This window comes from Carassius auratus, chromosome 15 (genome assembly GCF_003368295.1).
Source record: "Carassius auratus strain Wakin chromosome 15, ASM336829v1, whole genome shotgun sequence".
NCBI lineage: Eukaryota > Metazoa > Chordata > Actinopteri > Cypriniformes > Cyprinidae > Carassius > Carassius auratus.
Window position 1 is genome coordinate 6,620,836 of NC_039257.1, and position 19,816 is coordinate 6,640,651.

Here is a 19,816-nt window from a genome sequence, read left to right on the forward strand (position 1 = left end):
ATACAAAACTATTACAATCATTTTCAGTGTTTTTGTGTTGAAGGATGAAACCAGTTTGAATTGAGCGAAATGGAACTGGGTGGATATTTTGGTCTGTCAAAAACAAATGCACACGTTCCCACTCAAGGAAATGCTATACTCTTTAATTAAAGAAAAGGGGAGGACAATTAAATTAGAATATAGAGTTTAAATCTGGCCTTTTATGACTCAAGGATGAACTTTACTTTCACAGTAAAGAGAAAGTGTTTTCTTGCTACAGTGTAGTCGCTTTTTAAATTGCACTTTTTATAACACAATCAAGTAACTGAGAAAAAATGTCTTGTAAATGCACATTAATTAGTGATTTATCAATTGTTTTTGTCAGTTTTGTACTATTTTGTCAAAATACATCTTGTTGCAACATTCAAACAAATGTATCAAAGCCATAAAAAGTTAGATTATAAAGTTTTGAACATTATTGCTGATCAAAGGATATATTCTGAAGGACCACCACCTGATTTGGTTTCATCTTTAGTAACAGTGTTTATGGTCAGATTTTTACATTGAAGTCACTGATATTGTATATTCAGTTGATATATTCACATGTACACACAGTAAGCTGAGGACAAAGTGATTTTCTACTGTGACTTAGATTGCTGACTTTCGTTTTAGTCTTCCTGTGGGCCAGATTTCAGCTCGCTTTGACGTGACAGCTACTCTCTGTATCAGCACAAGCCTTCATGTATCCGAGACGCACTAGCTTTAAATCGATTAAATCGACTGCACCGCACTGACTGAACCTGTATCCTGGCCGTTTTTAAAGAGTCAGCCCTATTAAAAGTAGACATTTCATGCTGAATTCATGCTGTTCACGTTAGCACTACCGCACACACAGAAACCTGTTGTGAAGCTGAGGAAACCAGAGGGACAGCACTGTTCATTTATTGCGGCTGCGGCTCATGCATTCCTGAGGCCTGTTTGCAGCCAGAAAGCTGTTGCTCAAACTGCAAATCAAAATGATTTACTCTTACACATTTGTAATGACAGATGTTGTCATTTTTTTCTGCACATAAATGCAATTTATAAAAATGCATCTGTAGGATGGTGGTACTTTAGTGATTTTATGTACAAATCTACCAATGTTCAGTGGCCCAAAAAAGTATAAGCCCAGTTTAAATGGATGAAAAATGACAAACAAAATAAAGAATTTATTAAAAAATATTCTCTCTCTCTCTCTCTCTCTCTCTCTCTCTATATATATATATATATAAAACATATAAAACTGATTTTTTTCTTTATATTTCTAAATGTTTTATATATTAGTACAATTTATATTTGGAATATTCAAAAAATATACATTTATATAAGTCATTGCATTAGGTAAGAAAATATTAAACAAAATCAGAATTAATTTAAATAAATACATTTTAATGTAACTTCTAAAGTTAAATATATGACAACACACACACATACATATATACATATATAAATATATATATATGTGTGTGTGTGTGTGTGTGTGTGTGTGTGTGTGTGTGTGTATGTAGGAAGACGTGAATGAAGAAATGTAATTAAATTCACACATTTTAAATGTCCAAATACTTTTTAGGGCCAATGTAACTAATCTGACTTAAAAAGGAGTGACAAATAATGTTCAGCAAATTCACATTCAGTATTGAAAGTAAATGCAAAGACAGTCCGTCTTAATAAAAAGAGCTGAGAGTGGCTGACGCGATCTCAGGACAGAGTACTGCGTGTTCTCCCTTGAAAAGTGCTGGACTGAGGACTGGAGATCTTTGCACATGTTCCACAGGTCTGTTTTCCAACTCTAGGGATTTATGAAGGCTGAGAGCATATTCTTGTCTGCTTCTTGCTCTCTCTTACTCCTTTCACGCCCCCTCAGAGGAGAGGAGGGGGGCAGAGACAGTTACGTTTGCTTTCTGGAACAGCTGGGCTGAAATGAGGAAAAGCCTGTTGGGTTTGAGGTGAGGGGAAGGAACCGAGCTGGAGCGAGGGAAAATCAATCATGGCCTAAGGCTGGTAAAGGTGCACAATTAGCGAGATTGGATACATTTGAAATGAGGGAGCTTCAGCTACACCAGCTCACCATTCCCAGTGGAGACAGAGAGAGGGAGTGATGATTCCACTTGTAAGGCCTAATTATTCATCATGACAGTTTGCATGTCTAAAAAGGAGCTCTGAGCTTTGGGGCCGAGTTATGGATGCAGATATAGATATCACAGGATCGTGGCTAGATTATGAAATCGCTACTTATGTATGACGGAAACTTTCCTACATATGATTTTATCCATCCTGGACTTCTAGAAACTGCCTTTTTTATCCCTCATCGTGCACCAAATTATTGCAAAACATCCTATTAGAATTGAACGCTGTGTTTAAAAAATATCCATTTTGTCTGAACACTGGAGATACTTCTTTAGTGTATGGTTGGTTTGGTGAGACAGGTTTTAAATCATGCGGTGAATGTTAATTTCCCTGGGGTCTCCACCACAGATCAATGTGCTGGAAGCCAACATGAAGACCGGTCATCCTCTCTGACCGATGGCTATATTGGGATATTCCACAGTGCTTTTAGCTGGTGTTGGCTTTGGAGACATGTTGGGAAGGTGAAGGTGGTTTTTGCAGTTTGGATGAATTAGTGCACAGAAAAAGTGGGTGGATGACAATGATCAAGGGACTTTATCATGTTTTTGAGCTCAGCTTGAATTGACTTCATCCTGAAACCACATGCATTAAGAGCAAAAACGACCGAGCATGTGATGGCAAATTACATTGTGTTACATCACACACGCTGCATTTGCATATCAGTCACACTCAAGACACCCATATGAATTTTTCAGGCTTATTTCACTGATGCACTATTTAAAATGTTTTCTTACTAGCTTTATTTAAATATTTAAACTCTAACAAGTAGATGTCAGTTCCATTAAAACATCCATGTGATGAATTTCATTTTCATATTTTAAATAAAGGTCAAATCTTTAAATATTAAAACAAAATTGATACTTTCCCCCTCATGTAACTTACCTCATGAGCTTTAGCCGGTGTTGTAAGTGGCCCTTCAAACTCTACCCACGTGTCCCTGATACTTCCAGTTCATCCTTTATTTTCACTGTCACCATATACAAAAAATTTGAACAAATTCTATACAGTAACGCAATCACATGATTTTTTTTTCTTTTCGGACCGCAGTCCGGTACCTTTCTCCAAGATATGTGAGATGAACAATGACATCAATGTAGTTTATTATTAGCAACTAAACGTAGTTCTAACGTTACACTGTACCAGCCATTCTGACATTTAAAAAAAGGTAAGTCATTGCAAAAAAGAGGAACATGCAATGTTTCCAAAATGCCTCAGTTAACACATAACTCCATGTCACATAGAAATTATCATCTAAAATGAAGTCACTTTGAAATGACGTAATTATTAAAGAACTGTCTTTGAACTCCTACACATTCTTTCAACAGCATTGGTCTCGTTAAGTTGTAAACATTACAGCATTTTGCTTGCTCCTTTAATTGGGTGCATATCATTCTGTTGAGTCGTTTTTTTGTTTTTTTTTCTTGAAGAAGACTTGATAAGCGATCGTACATGGTAAATTGTCTTTGGGCTCCTTTAAAAGCTTGAGGGAGAGCTGGGTTGCGGTTCTGTGAGTTCACAGAGTAAGGTAGATTATGTAAACACCCTGAGAGTCACTTGTCTGTTTTTTCTCTTTTTTTTTTTTTTTTCTTTTTTTTTAATTAGCAATAATTTAATAAAATTCGGGCCTGGCCCTGGCAGCCGGTAAGGGATGGTGGCGGATCATGAGTGGAGGGCGAGGTGACTGGCAACCGCCTCCTCTGCAGGCATGAGAACAGAGTTAATGTGGGTCTGGTCGAGTAGTATGTTATCGATGGAGAACATCACATGGCGTGGGAGGTGCGTGGCGAGGGAATGGCTCGTAAGGGAGGGGAGGGTAAAGGTAGTGGTGGAAAGTGGTTGGCAAACGGAGGAGGGGGAGTTATGGACGATCAAAATCAACTAGGCTTACATGATGGGATTGAGCTATAACATCAGCAGGTTCCATTGGTAAATGGAAACCCAACAGATTTTAGCTTTAGGTGGACAGAAAACATAACAACTGCCCGGCCAAGCCTCTCACAAACAGTCGCATTCGTTCATTCATTCGCTCGCTCGCATCACTCACGCAGCATGGCCCCTCCCCCAAGACCGAGCACATGGTTTCAGGCACGAACTTGCAATGTGTTATTTGATGAAACTGAGTGTAGTGGGAGGTGAAGAATAAGACAACAGAAGACAGGTGATGGTAAAATGAACATTTATAATGACTGCTGTTGCTGTCGGAAAATAATAACCCTTAAATAAAAAAGAAAAAGAGAAAAAGAAAAGGAACGACTTAATAGATATTAGCACTAAATTGCTGACTTCACTGGTAATCCACAAGTCAAGAAACACAACTCACTATTTTTTGTACAAACACAATGCTACAGTTACATTAAATATTTAATACTTTTTTAAAGTCAGTTAATGGATGATGTTAAAAGAAACCACTAAAATGCTAAAACAAAACAGTAATTCATCTTTCCAGTCATTCCCTTTTGTCTAGTTTCTTGATGCCATTTATTAATAGTGTATAGTATTTTGAAAATAAATAAGCTCATGAAGGGTTATCAGAAAACAAAGCTGGCAGCATAGAAACATTAGATGTGGAGCTCAAGCATGGTTGAGACGCATGAAAATGATCGTTTGGCATCACAGAGAAACAATTTTGTCTCGTGAACAGATGCTGCAATGGTCAAGACACCTAATCGACACATTATCACAATTTACACTTGACACGTCTGATATGTACAATGAGATTAGCAACTACCATCAGTTCAAGTATGAAACCTACACTAATCTTAGTCTACCTTGGCGGTTAGTAGTGATTATGCATTATGTGAAGGGGCCGGATCTGGATTTTGACCACCTGATGGCCTCAAATCAATCTTTCTCTGAGCTTCTTTAGTTTAGTTTAGTTCAACTTCCTATTGGTTGCTCGTAGGAGCACTCCACAAAAGCGATTTTATGCTGCCAGCCCCATTACGTTGAACACGTTTCTGGTTACAGTTCAACCAAATCTGACAGATATTTACAATGAGAGAAAATAATGAAATTGTGGAGGAAACAGTTTGGATCTTATTAATTTTTTTTTTTTCATTCTTTTGTGTCTTTTTTTATTATTATGATTTTTTTCGTCCCCAATGATGACTTACAAAAGAGAAATAAATCCAATCATCTCAACTAGAATTGCACAGTCTCAAAGTTTGGAGATGGAATGGAGATTTTAAGTCCAAACAGTTGATGAACACAGAAGGGGAGGAAGAAGGTCAATAAAGTTCATGAGGGGTGAGAAGTTCAAAGTTCAGAAGACAGAAGATGGCTGCACGGCTGACGTTTACACACTCCTCAGCTTTTTTGAGCATGTTTTTATGCTAAAGCAACAAAAAGAAACCTGCCATTAAAATTGATTTTTTTTTTCTTTGCTTGCACTTAATGTTTTCCATCGAGAAAATCAAATGGAGAGACTCGGGGGTGAGGAGAGTGACAGTGCCCCCAACATTATGGCACACAATCAGTGATGTCCTGGAGGTTGAAGAGATGACAGAATAAGGAAAAGCAGTTTATGAGAGGTAGCCAGCCGTGTTTTTACCGTGTTAATCCAGGTTCTTGCTTTTACTGCTCGCTTTTTGGGTAATGTTGAGGCGTCATGACTGACATCATGTTATGGAGAAACATGCTGGCTTCATGGGTGCGTCCAATGGATGTCCAACATACAAGAGAACTCAAAAAGTTTGGAATGGTACTGTTTTTGTTTGGCACTCAGGAGAAAGTCTGGGAGGGTGTGAGGGGGAGGTCGGCAGAAGAGTGGGGAGTGGTTGGAAAAAAGGGGAGCAGTGAAAGTGCAAAAGGGAGAAAAAGGGAGAGTAAACAGGATACATATGAATGACATTTTTGTTATACTTGGTCTAGGTTAGAGAGTGTCGTACAAATAAAAACAGAAAAATAAAAAAGAGAACAGAACAGTGATATGACAAATGTGTTTAAACATTGCTGGTGCTTCAATGGGTACGAGCTCAAGAGTGACCCCGGACTGTCGTCTTCTGATGGCGTGGGGTGGGGTGTTGGACTGGGGGGGGGGCATGTGGGGTTTGGGAAGAGCGACGAGCTCTAGCCGTGCGCCCAGATAAAAGCAATGACCTTCTCGACATCAGCTAAACCATAAGTTTGCATTCATCTTGACTGCACAAAAACACAACTGCGCCGTCTCCTCTACGCATGAAAACATAGCAACCATGACTAAGCACAGTGCAATTTTGACATTGAAATTGAGAGAGAGAAAGAAAAAAAAAAAACATTATTCATGATATCAGACATGCCCTTTTTGGCACTTATTATCATTAATAATAATAATAAAAAACGCTGTCAAAATAACGATTTCTGTAAAAACAATTCTGCCGTTTTTGGTCAGCTTCGAGCATCTGGCCAAATCCGTTCTCATGCAAACAGTAGTGCTGCATCATTGCGTCATGATGTCATCAGGAAGTCCCGCCCCTTTCTGAGGTAAAGGATTCAAGCAGTTTGGCGGAAACAGGGCTGCTCTTATCTGGGGTGGCGTGAAGCGTGAGAGAAGTATAAAGTGCATATTCTCGCGAGAATGGGCCAAGCTTAATGTGCAGTGATGGCAGAACAAGCTAAAAACAGAAGCCTAATGATGTTAGTACTGACACAGCAAACACAAGCCCTAAAATCATGATCGAAAGAGTGATATGCAAACTTATGTAGTGGTGAATACATTCACGGCCATGTTAATGTCACTAAAATAACCCTCCATTACCCGACTTTTCCCATTGTTTTCTTAGAAATGATCACAAAACATTGATAAGTCTGTACAAAATGAGTGCTATAGTTATGACGCTGAATATGATCATGACTATGAATGGATTTGGTTTCTGTGGCCTAGTTTTCATGGACAACAAAAACTCCAGCTTGGTCTTAGCAAAACTAAAAAGGTAAAAATGTGAAAAAGCTAATTTAATAGCTCAAACTGTTGTTGCCATGCAAAGATTTGTCCTCAAAATGAATACACATTGCCTAATTGTTTTTTTTTTTTTTTTTTTACGATTTTTTTGTCTTCACATTTTTTTTTTTAATCCACGCTTCACTTAGTATCATGCAATATCGACGTGCAAAAAAGATAACATCTATCTTCACAAAATACATTTTCAGAACTATAAAAGGCTGACTTAAGAATGCTGATATCTTATAAAACTTTAGCCATGCTATGCTAACTCGGCAGTCTTCTAGCCCCAGGGGATTTTTTTTTTTTTTTTTGGCCTACGAGATGAATCCCACCCTTATTTTTAACAAGGACTAGATAATTTAAGGGGGCAGAAAACTCATCCTTATAGTGCTAATGTCTATTTTTTGCTTTTCTAGTCACTTAACCCTTACTAGTTATTTCTTAACTGTGGCTTGTTTGGCACTTTTCACATTTTTTTTCTTTTTATTAAATTACAAAAGTATGTCTGCTCTTAACTAATGGTGTTTAAATCACCGTTAATTCTGTAAAGATCTATTTTGGCACAGGTTTATTTAATCCACTGATATAGCAATTATTTAATCATCAATGTAGCATTTAGATACACCTCTTACAACTACCACATCCTGCTAAATGACTGACCAGATATGTTTTTTAATCTTACATTTTAGTACATCACTTATTCAATAGCAGCATCTTCACAACTTAAAAAATAGTATATGCAAATCTACTCAACATCTAGGTAAATCCAAAGCTCCTACACAGACAGAATAAAAGGACAAGACATGACGACATGCTACCACGTATATTGCTTTCAGTACTCCTCACATTGGATCTATTTTCCCAGTTACTAACAAAAAAAACAAAGACCCCCCCTCCCCCATATGTACTTTCAGTACTGAATACAAAAACAACAAAACAGAAAGCTGCTCCTTGACACTATATTGGCACCTTTTATAGTTTTCACATTGAATTGTCACAGTAATATCTTGCGTTTAATGTGTCTTAAATCAAACGGTGATGTAACTGTTTTTTTTAAACAAGAAAAAAAATATCTGGGGGATCTACTGAGACTCGTTCAAGCTCTGAAGTGTCTGATGAAGTACTGCATCATGGGTAAAACCGAACTCACAGATGCACTCTAAAATGCAGAGGCGCTCGATTGCCATCGCTTTCTTGTCTTGATCTTCAAATCTGAACTATTACGTCCTATTGTTTGAAAATCGCACCTCAACCAAAACGTGCAGCTATCTTTTAGTAGAGTACCTGGAGTCATTGCTGTTTCAAACCTCCTCAACTTGGGCGCAACTGCTAAACATATTCATGTTTATCCAAACTTATCACTTTTACACGCATTTACACCACACACATGCACACCATACAAACACATGGATGGTTGTATTAAGTCCCTTTTGGAAGGTATGATGTGCGCAAGTGTGATCTACTGCAATCTAGTTCTACTCTTTAGGCGCATCTTCCCTTTCGCATCGTCATTGTTTTGTGAAAGGGCAAGCAGACATGCACTGTTACGCCAGACATCGCCACCCATGGAGAGATGTGAGAGAAAAGGGGGTCTCTTGGTTGATGTGTCAGAATGGGGGTGCACGAAGGTAAAAGGGGGTGTTGAGAAAAGGTGAGGGGAGGTGATGGTTTTTAGATGAGAATAAAGAAGCCTCCTTACCAATCGGTTCAGATTTACTCTCCCTGGTGCTCCAATAGCAGAGGAGAGGAAAGAATCATAACTTTAGTCATTGGGAGAGAGAGCACAAGCTGTCTTTTCCTGTTGGTCTAATTCTTCTTTGGGAAATGCTAAAGTCTTGATAATACGGAGCAGTTTGGTATTTTTAAGCTCATTCCAGCCGGTAAAGAATCAATATGTTGTTGTTTAAACGTACAGAATATGCCATCCTCTGCCCCTTCTTGAGAAATATACATGGTCAGCTGGCGGGTAGTTAGTGCACACTTGGAAAGGTAAGGTTGGATACTGCAACATGATGCCAAAAAACTGGTCCAAGGGTCTGACCTCAACCTAACAAACCATCTAGGCTTCCTTTCCGCGCTACGGTAAGTGATACCTTGTCTCCATGTAGGTTGTTATAAATATGAGACGTTCCACATGAGTACATTCCATCATGGTGATGCACCGATGCGATAACGATATAGAAACCCTGACTTTTTTGGCCTTCCATCACGGCCTCCACACTTCACAGTGCATTAAGACGAAATTCAGTGTACTCCGATTTAAAACAAAAAGGAAATAGGACCTTATTAGCAGCACATACGTCGCACATGGGTATTACAGATCTGCACAGGATGACCTTCACACGGGCAGCCTGTTCTAAAATTTGTCATAGAAAAGACAACCTGGGACTTCCGTGTTACTGAGCAGCCTGTGCAGATCAGAATTTGTTCGTCGTCATTCAGTAGTATGTTGTTCATGAAACGCCTCAGAGCTCTGAGTGCCAATTTCTGATTTGATATGAAATATCTACGTACATTTTCCTGCTGATTTGCACAGATATTCGACTGCAGCGGCTCAGAGTGCACAATATCTCGCACTGGAGAGGGGCAGCGTAGAGTAAAGATGGGGATATGTTTTGGGATGTTACATAAAAGTACTGGCTTTCATATAAAGTCGTATTCGGACACTCCCTTGGACTTGTGCAAAGACCTACATTCTCATTCAGTAGATATGTGAATAAATTGTCTAGTCCCACTGTGTTTTCAAGTCTGCGTATGTTTAGTTGCTTTTTCAGCATTTCAATCTGGTAATAGTTTGCTGAGTGTGTGTTTTTTGTATGAATATCACTGTACAGTACATCTGCCCCTATTCTCTCTGTTGGTGCTGACGGTGCAGTTATCACTGGATGTTAAATAAGACATATATTACATGGACACACGATTCAATCTACTTAAATAAAAAACTAAATCCAAAATATTGTCTTTACATTCATGTCAACCTGAATTCACAGATTAAGAAAAACAAAAGGAAATACCTCAGTCCTTATGGGTGAAATCATATTAATAAATAACGTTGATGGTGATAATAATTTGTAATAATAATAATAATAGTAGTAGTAATAATAATAATGATAATAGTATTTGTATAAACACCAGACCTTAAATCCCATAGACGAATGCCACAATTTTCTTGGAGCTCTGGTACGAAAGATTCAGGTGCATTTTGCATCCTGGCCTATGTCCGCAACATGATCTACAAGCTTCCCTTATGCTAACAACATTTGTAGTGGCATGCACCTGGTCCAACTGGAACCCCAGGTCAATGTCTAGCAGCCTCACATCCCCTGCCCTGTCCCGGCGCGGGGCAGGGTCGGGCTGACTGGGATTGGGAGGGCTGGGGCGAGGGGAGCTGGGGTTTGGGGTATGGGGTGTCTGGGGGGGATATTTAATCAGTCTCAGGCCCTCTTAAAAAGAAGGCATGGGCGAAAGGGTGGGAGTTAAACTAAGGACTACAAAATTAAAGAACAAAAATCTGTCAGCTAGGAGGGGATGGGGGTGGGGAAAGGGCCAATTCCTGGGATTGCTCCACCCCATTGTCCCCCATCCGACCACCTTGCCCACCTGCTGGGAACTGCAGCATGGCAGCATGCCAGGTTGAAATGCCATTCACTGCTGTCCAGAAAATGCACAAAAACAAACAAAACAAAAAACAAAACAAAATCAATAAAACCAATAAAAATCCAGAACTTAAGGATTAAACCCATATTTACATTTTACACATTTTTCTTTTTCAAATTTTCTTGAGAAGAATTCTTTCCATTTTTTTTTTTTAATACTGAGATTTTTACCACAAAGAATGTGGCCGATTTTCGTCGATATTCGCGCCCTCCATCTTTCTCTGTATCTTCCCCATCCCCCACTCTTTTTCTCTCCTTTTTTTCATGCTCCCTGTTTTTAGCCCACCTTCTGCGGATTGGTGGCCCTCACACCCTGCTCGTATGTGATTCGCTGGCTGATAAGATATTGGGCTGCCTGTGTGGCGGCTGGCGATCCGGTAATGGTCACTTTACGGTTTCTGGTGCCAGGAACAAACTCTCCCTTTTTGGAGATCTGAATGCGGGCTCCCGTCAGTTCTTGGTACTCCACAAGCGTTTTGCCTCCCTTCCCCAAAATGGCACCCACCAAGTTCTCCGGCACTGCAATCTCCACCACATCTTTGGCCCCCTCGGCCAGCTTCTCGGTGGCCAGCAGGGAGCTCGCCATGAGTGGGGAAGCAGCGCTCAAGTAGCCGTTGGTGGCTCCGGTGGCGGCAGCGAGCGATCCTAGCGTGAAGCCTCCCAGGCTGGCTGCCTGGTGGGCAGAGCTGGTGGTTGCGTCGTTGGCGTAGGAGGCTAGCAGGTTGGCAGCCGCGGCTGCGGCAGGGTTTGCGCTTGCAGCCACAGCGGCGAGGACTCCTGAGGCAGCCGCAGGGTTGAGCCCTAGGCCCAGGGAGTTGGTATTGTATCCGTAGCTGGCTAATGTGTTCAGTGCGGATGTGATAGCCAGCAGGTCGTTCCCTGAGAAGCTGGACATGGTGGTGGGGAAAGCGCCCACTCCAGCCAGACTGGCCTGCCCTAGGAGACTGGAGGCCGTGGCCGCCGCTGCTGCCGCAGCAGCCGGCATCACCTCCGCCGAATTGGCATATGGGGAACCGGTGGGGTTGGAGTTGGCCACAGGGCCGGAGATGTTGGAGTAGCTGATGTTCAGACAGCTGCTGCTCTGTGGGTCCTCCTGGATCTTCTGCACAATGATCTCCACAGCCTTGCGGTTCTGCTCAGGCTCTCCGCTGATGGTGACAACACGTTCCTGCAGGTTGATGCCTTCGGGTTTCTGCGAGAGCTGGACCCAGGCGCCGGACTGCTCCATGACAGCCTTCACCGTGGCTCCGCCCTTGCCGATGATTAGCCCTGCAGTGCTGTTGGGCACTATGAGCTTGGCCTGAAGAGAACATAAGTAGAGAGGCTGGTGTCAGTTAATGAGTCACTCTCCAGCACTCATGTGCTAGTTAAACATGCACCATTTTTTCAGTGTTGGGATTTAAAAGTATTAAGAATGTTTTTTTTATCCACTGGGAGCCCATTAGTGGCAGCACAACTAGTCTCTTTGAACACAAACAGCTATTTTTGCAGCAACTGCACCCGTATGTATTAAAAACCAATGCTTGCACTTGTTACAGCAATTACTTTGTTTCAAGTTGCCTTTTTATCAGTTAAACCACAAATCAAGTTACATCTTACAGATGAGTTTAATACACTAATTTAGCGGCACAGCTGCGTAGTGTTCTCAGAGAGTAAGATTTAGACAATGTCTGAGAAAAACAATTTCCTCACTGATGGAGGGAAGAAAAGTGTAAACAGTGGTTACCATGGTTTCTTCCCTAACTTAGAAAGGCTTGCTCCTCTGATCAAGCAGTGACTCATGCTGCTACGTTTCACCAGAGCTTCACACAGAACATTCTGATCTTGTTAAAATGTTGCTAAAAGCAATGTTACTAGATGTATTCATTAAGATTTCTTTCCTAAAAGTATTTGAATTTGTTTCCATATAAGCAGTGTACATATCATGTTCTTAAGTTAAAGGTAATGTGAATGCATGTAATGTGAGACACTGTATTTGGTGATGTAACTGATCACCATTTTGAGATTATAAAATATTATAAACATAAAAGCATTAGAGAATTTTTGTTTCTAGAATGTATCTAGATTTTTTTTTCCACATTGTAAAATCACATTAAAAAAAAAAAAAATTCTCAGTGTTGTAATTGTCAAATGAACTTACATCTTAAACTAATTTACAATAAACATATTAGATATTAGAAAATTAGTTATTAGAAAAAAAACCTTTAAGCTGGTGAGATACAATTACTTAAAAAATTATATATAATTATATATAATCGCTTATATATATATATATATATATATATATATATATATATATATATATACACGACTAAAAATGCCAAAACTACATAACAAAATTAGTGAAAATTTAAAAAAAAGTTAAAAACAAAAATAAAAGCTAATTCATAAACGTGTATAAATAAGTGTATAAATAATACTAAAATGACACTTGATTATCTGAGATACAAAACACAAATTATATAAAAAACAAATATGAGACAGGAAGCAGAGAACAAAAAATATAATTAAAATTATATTATTATAAAAATTACAAGAGAGGAAAACTGCAGCACTGATGAACCCAGAAAATGATGTATTAGACGATACATATAAAGATGCTTGTATGTTTTGTTCTTGTATTTCCTGAGCTGTGAATCACTAGGTAAAAAGAGGCTCCTCCTGAAAAGCATCGACTCCCAGGGGTCAGTGTTTCCATGGAAACTCAACTCCAGCATTCAAGGGGGACTGAAAAGGGAGTCGGAATGATGCATAGCAACCAACCAGCCAACCACCCCCCACCTTATATGCTACTAACCATTCACTTAAAACCCCCAGCTACTTGTGCCATAATACAGCATGTGCGCACATGTATAAGAAAACATCACACACTTTTTGAATTTCGTCCGTGTAACTTGACATATTCACTTATTAACTGAACCAACGAATTAGCGCTTGATCTCTTTGATCATAGCCAGATACATCTAGTGCCGTAGCATTGTGAGAAAACAAAATATGCGGTGTGGTGTTCGCTTTGACAGTTAATTACTCTGTATAATGAAAAGCTCCAGCCCTCCGAGAGTGCTTTCACAATGCTGGATTCAGAATATTTGCACTGTCAAAATGACAGATAGAGAGATGGAAATGGTAAAAAGGGGGGACGAGAAGAGCGAGGTTCTGTGTGTTTGTGGGGGCGTGTGTTTGTATGTGTGTGTGTGTATGAACAAAGCGAAGAAGAGAATTGAGGAAAGCAGAGAGAGTGAGAGAGGTTGGGGAGGGGGTGTTGATCGGCTCAGCCTTTACGTTTGTTTCTTTTGTGAGCTCTTTCGTTCTTTTCACTCTTTGCCTCAAGGTCTGCTGAAGCTCGCTGCCCACAGACATGTCTTTACAGAGGCTGTTTAGCCTTGCCACTGTAGCTCGAACTCTCATTCAGCTGAGCCGAATTAGCATAGAAATGAAAAACTGCCGCCAGGAAATTTCATGGACTCCTACATTCACCTTTTATCTTGCTAGAATAAACAGAACCTTGTATAAGGAAAATAATTGTATTCGCGATTAGCGTTTAATGCAGTGGAAAGCTGATTGTTTTTGGCACCAGAGACGTACTGTGATTGATCTGTACATACGCAGTGCAGTCCAAAGGTCTGAGACCTCCAGTGAAAATGCATCTTTTTTTTTGCTAAATTATCTATTAGCAGAGTAGACTTGTGACCTTTTGTTCAAAGGAGTTCACAAATTGATTCGTTTCCTCAAAATTCGAATCAAACTTTTTTTTATTTAATTTAATTTTGTTCCTTAAAAAAAAAAAAAAAAAAAATCCTAAACCTTTTTTCAGGCTTCAGTTGAATTAGATTTGAATGTGTTCTCAAACTTTTGGATTCCACTGTATGGACAACATATATTTAGTTGGAGCTCTTAGAAGTATTACAAATTAATGGTACATTGTAGGGATACATTTAAATAACTTCACTATTAATAACTTCCTGATGCAGATTTTGACTCCAGATCTTCATGTAGACCTTTAATTAAATGCACACTATATACACTAATAACAATTATATATGTTTTTAAATATTTTAAATATAAATAAATACGATCAACACTCTTACATTTACACCAAAATACACAATATGACAAAGACGATTTTTTCAAAATAACTATTAGCATTATGAAATGACATTTGTTGCTACTTATAACAGATCCAGCTCTTCCACCTTTTTCTATATAATGCCATAATTTCATGATGTGATTTGGCAAAAGAAGCGCTGATTGAAATGAGGTTGTTGGGTAGGAATCGAGCCGCGTCGACACATATGCAGGTTCATTTCACTGAATGCATCCAAGTGCTGAGCTAGAAGAGGTGGATGCCTGCTACATCTATCTATAAAAGAGTGAACAGAAGAGGGAGGCTGAGACAGAGAAATAAAGAGTGCAAGAGGGAGAGAGAGTGCCTCTGCGCCACCAGTCATCTGGGACTAGAAGCCTTTGATGAATTGTCGGGAGGATGCTGCAGGGGGTTGTGGGTAATGGGCAATGAAAGATTGCTCAGCCATGAAGGACATGCATGTTCTCCTTATGTAGACTGTGTTACTTTATTCTATATACTGCTATAAAAAGAAAAGAAAATAATGAGAGCAGCATCTGAGACTAGCAAGAAATTAATCAAAGGATACGGTCTCGTTCTGTGTGGGTTTTTGCTGAACGGGCAGATGAGGCCCCAGGAGTCTTTGTATCCGGCTGTGCCTTATAAAAACCGTTGAAAAAAGCAATTCAAACTTCTTCTAAACTCTTTCTACTGATGTGCCAGCGAAATGCACCCAGTCCTGAAGATGGCAGGGGTCTCAAACGATGTGACCCCTGGCGCATCCCACCCGAGCAACTGTTCCCCCCTCCCAACCTCTGTCCCCGGAACAGTGCCTGACTCTAGAGCCGTAGCCGTTTGCACTTTGAAGTCTTAAGCGCTTGCCTTTGGGTTAATCGCCTGTCTCCTGATCCTGGGCTTAGCCGCCCATCTCTGTACAGCATCTGCCTGTGTGCTCTGACTGCTGACATTGACAAAGAAAAAAAAAAGCCTCCACACGAGTTAAAAATAACACCCTGTCCTCCTCCTCCTCCTCACCTTGGTCTTATGACTGTCGTGAAAGGTTGTTGTTTGCTAGCGAGGGTCGTATACAAGTGGTCGACTCTCAATTTTCACTCCCTATAATTCTTTCTGTCAGGCTCACGCACAGCAAGCAAGCTTGTGATATGGTTAATTTTCACTGCTGTTTTATATTTTTAGCTCAAGAGCAGAATGCAACAAGCTATTTATTTCACCTGAACACTGTAAAATAGATAGTAAATAAAAGATTATTAGAGTATGTTTTAGAAGAAATTACTGTTTCAATCTTAATTTCACATTTACTTTGCTGATTCTTTGTGAAATTTACTAGCAATTTGTGAGTAGAAATGGTTTCTCCACCGATCTTGTTATACTACTAAATTAGTTTTTTCTGCTTTTAGACATGATGGTGGTAAAAATGATATATTTGGAGACATATCAAAATAATTAACATGCATTTATGGCTGCATTAAATAACCCTAAGTGAAATCACAAGGGTTATTTACACACCCAAAAATAGTCTGCCCTGTAACGGCCGAGCTCATAGTAAACTAAAATAGGGTCCTCAATCTCCCCAAAATCCAGTGTGCTGCCCTCTCCAATAGAACACATTCATATTTTAAGTCTCAGACTGACATTAATTTGAATAAAAATCTAGAATATGACAAACATTCTGAGATCTTAAACGTTTAGTTTACCAAAACATTGAAGTACTGTCATCATTTACTCACCCTCATGTCATTCCAAAACTGTATGGACACAAATGAAGATGTGCTTTTTGGCTATACAGTTGAAGTCAGTGGGGTCCAATGTTGTTTGGGACCTCACTGACTTTCATTGTATGAATAAAAATACTTTTCTTCAAAAACATTCTTCAGAAACCTTTTGTGTTCCACAGAAGAAAGAATGTCATTGGACGAGATGGAGGCGAGTACATGATGATAGAATTAGGGAAACTATTCCTATAAGCTTATATACTCATAAGTTGGATGATTAAAGATCTTTAAATGTGGATATCCACATAAAATAAACTTGCATCAGAAAATATCCATCTCGACATTATTATCTATTCTTGAACCGTTAGCCTTGACATCACAGATCTCTCCAGGAACCCAAACGCAGCAACACCAAACGAAGTATGCACCTTACAGATGCATATTTAATAAAGATCTAATTTATTATTGATTTTTATGCCATTCCAGACAGCTCAAGTTCTGCATCCATCAAAGAATGTTACAAGTCGTTTCTCCAGGGGTCCGGCTCAGGATTAGAGATGCGAGAGCTTCGGATAGAGTACATCCCCACACACATAGACAATATGATATCACCACAGTCCATTATCAATGGGGTGACCTGCTTTTAAGGTAAGTGTGACACTCACTGTGAGACTTGATATAGACATGTCAATTCTTCTGATATAGCCAATATAATCCCTGATAATAATGCTCATCATTCTGACTTATAAATATCCTCTTGTATCATCCGTTGGACATGCCATTTCAGGGCTTTATGTTGCAAATAGAGTGAAAACTATATTTTACACCTCTTTTGATAAATGTTATCACATTTCATGGTTATAAAATAGTTTTGAAATTATAAAGCGCAATTGGAAAAGACAAACATTTCAAAGAGGCACAAAACTAAAAGAAAAATTTGGTTGCACTTTACTTAAAGCCTTTATGTATAATGCATTATAAAGGATTATTAAAGGGTGTAATGCATTATAATTATTCATATTGTTCATTGTAATACATTATTTTTGTTGTAAATGATTGTCACCAAATTCAACTGCACAGTGTAAAATGAATTGCTAAGTGCTATTAGAATATATTAACTTTGATTACAATTATAAGGCATAATTAAATTATAACTACTTTTATAATGCATTATACATAAAAGCTTTAAGTAAAGTGTTAACAACCTTGTAGTCAGTTTTCCACTTGTTTGATTAATTATAATTTTTTAGAAACCATTTTATTTAGATTACACTCACAAAAAGCAATTTCTAGCTAATTAAATTATTTTATTAATATATTTAAAATAAAATGTATAAATAAAATAGTTTATTAATTAATAGAAACAATTAACTCATTCTAAACATTTGAAACATGAAATACTTCGAAACCACAATTCCATATTTTCCACGACCCTGTAAAAATCATAAGTTAGCGAATGAAAGATCTACACATGCTTTCCACAAATACGCTGTGACTGTAAAAACAAACAGCCAACAGAGTCTGCAAATACTAAAGACACACAACACAGACGGCATCTGTCCTTTCTTTCACCCAAAGGAGATTTGATGCCCGGCACTAGAGGATGTACTTCCTTGTCCAACATCCAATGTGGTTTCAAACTCTCCCTCTCCATTGGCTCTTCTGGAAATGAGATCGATACTCCTTGGAGAGACAGTGACCTTTTTCCTGGCCGGCTGAAGGATTTGAAGGTTAAAAAAGGCATAAAATATTTTACCCAGTCACCATCCCTCTAGAGAGCAGATCAAGGAGGGGAGAGAAGGGTAGGGAAGGCTGGGCTATTGGGTGAGAAGTTTTTTTTCCAATTTTAGACATTATAGCAATTTTCCTGATGTCGCTTTTAATTTAGGAGACGAGCAGAGAACACAGCAGTGTTTCGCTTGGCTGTCTATGTGTGTGTGCGGGCGTAGTGCTCCAATGAGAACTTTTATTAGATTCACGATGCCGGATAATTAAATAGGCTGGCTTTGGTGGTGTCGTGAATGGAAAGGATGGTTTGAAACAGCACAACCACTTAAGGCAATGCCACTGATCAGTTCAATAGAAGCAAAACTGTGGGTTGTTACTGAAAAGCCAGTGATGCATGGAGAAATTCATTCTTTTCTCTGTGATGTTGGAAAATAGAGATTACAGAGAAATTGTTCCACTTTTCGAAGTCACAAGTGAAACATGAGGAACCATTAATGGTGTTCCAGTGCCAATGTTCATAAAAACTATGTGAATATGCTTTACAAGTCAGCTGATCCTTAAGTAGAGAATAAGTATTTCTGGATTGGATGGATTGAACATTCGATCACATATATAGAGCCTCTTCAGTCAGGATAGTGTAAATGCCCAAATGCTGTGATTTACTGTGGCTAGCTATAGACAACACCAGGGACTCTTGTCTTCCTGTGCATTAATGTTCCATTTCCTGAAAAAACAGGATGTGGGAAACAGGGGGAGGAAAAGATCAGAGGAAACCTGCACAGACCAGAGGAAGCCGCTGCAGGCTGGCACTTTACCATCTGAGTTTAGTTAAACACTGTCTGAAACAATGAGGCGTCTATAACAATAAGCCACCTAGATGATCAGATTGATTTCCTGTGTGGAAGGGCCGGTGGATTCAGTTTGGTGTTAGTCGGGCTCTTGCCCTGGCCATTTGGTTGCAGGCTCAGCAGTTGACGTTCCTGACCCGAAATCAGCAGCTGTTGCTTAATATGACTTCAATTCTTGCCCTCGATCTCTCAATCAGTGTGTACTGCAATGAGATACATGCCACGACAGCCGCACGTGTGGTGACAATTGGAAAAGAACGCAATGGCAATTCAAGATCATATGACCTCAATCACATTACACTGTGACCGGATTCAAAAACAAATCACAATTTTGACTAGTGAAGAATAAAATCCTTTAGAGCAAAATCATATATGATATGATAAAAAACGTAATTAAATATTGACAAAAAAAGTAAATATTTTGTGAACAATTAATATATCAAATATACTTAATTTATTATATAAATTATACAACTATATATATATATATATATATATATATATATATATATATATATATATATATATAGAAAATATATATATAAAATTACTATTATAGAATAAACATATACCTATTCGTTAAACTATTAAATTAAATATTACATATGGATTTATTATTGCAATTTTATACTCATTTACAGAAAAAAATATAAATTATACATTATAGAATATATATATATATATATATATATATATATATATATATATATATATTATAGGGG

General features: G+C 38.7%; 1 protein-coding gene across 2 annotated transcripts in view; it reads right to left on the bottom strand.

Annotated features, from left to right (window-relative positions):
• Positions 1-3,715: 3,715 nt before the first annotated feature.
• LOC113114845 (RNA-binding protein Nova-1) overlaps positions 3,716-19,816 on the bottom strand; it is a 51,466-nt gene continuing 35,365 nt past the window's right edge. For both annotated transcript variants that reach the window (XM_026281917.1, XM_026281916.1), the window contains one exon: positions 3,716-12,022. In XM_026281917.1, coding sequence (XP_026137702.1) covers positions 11,000-12,022 — 1,023 coding nt within the window. In that variant the 3' untranslated portion in view covers positions 3,716-10,999. The remainder of the gene's footprint in view (positions 12,023-19,816) is intronic.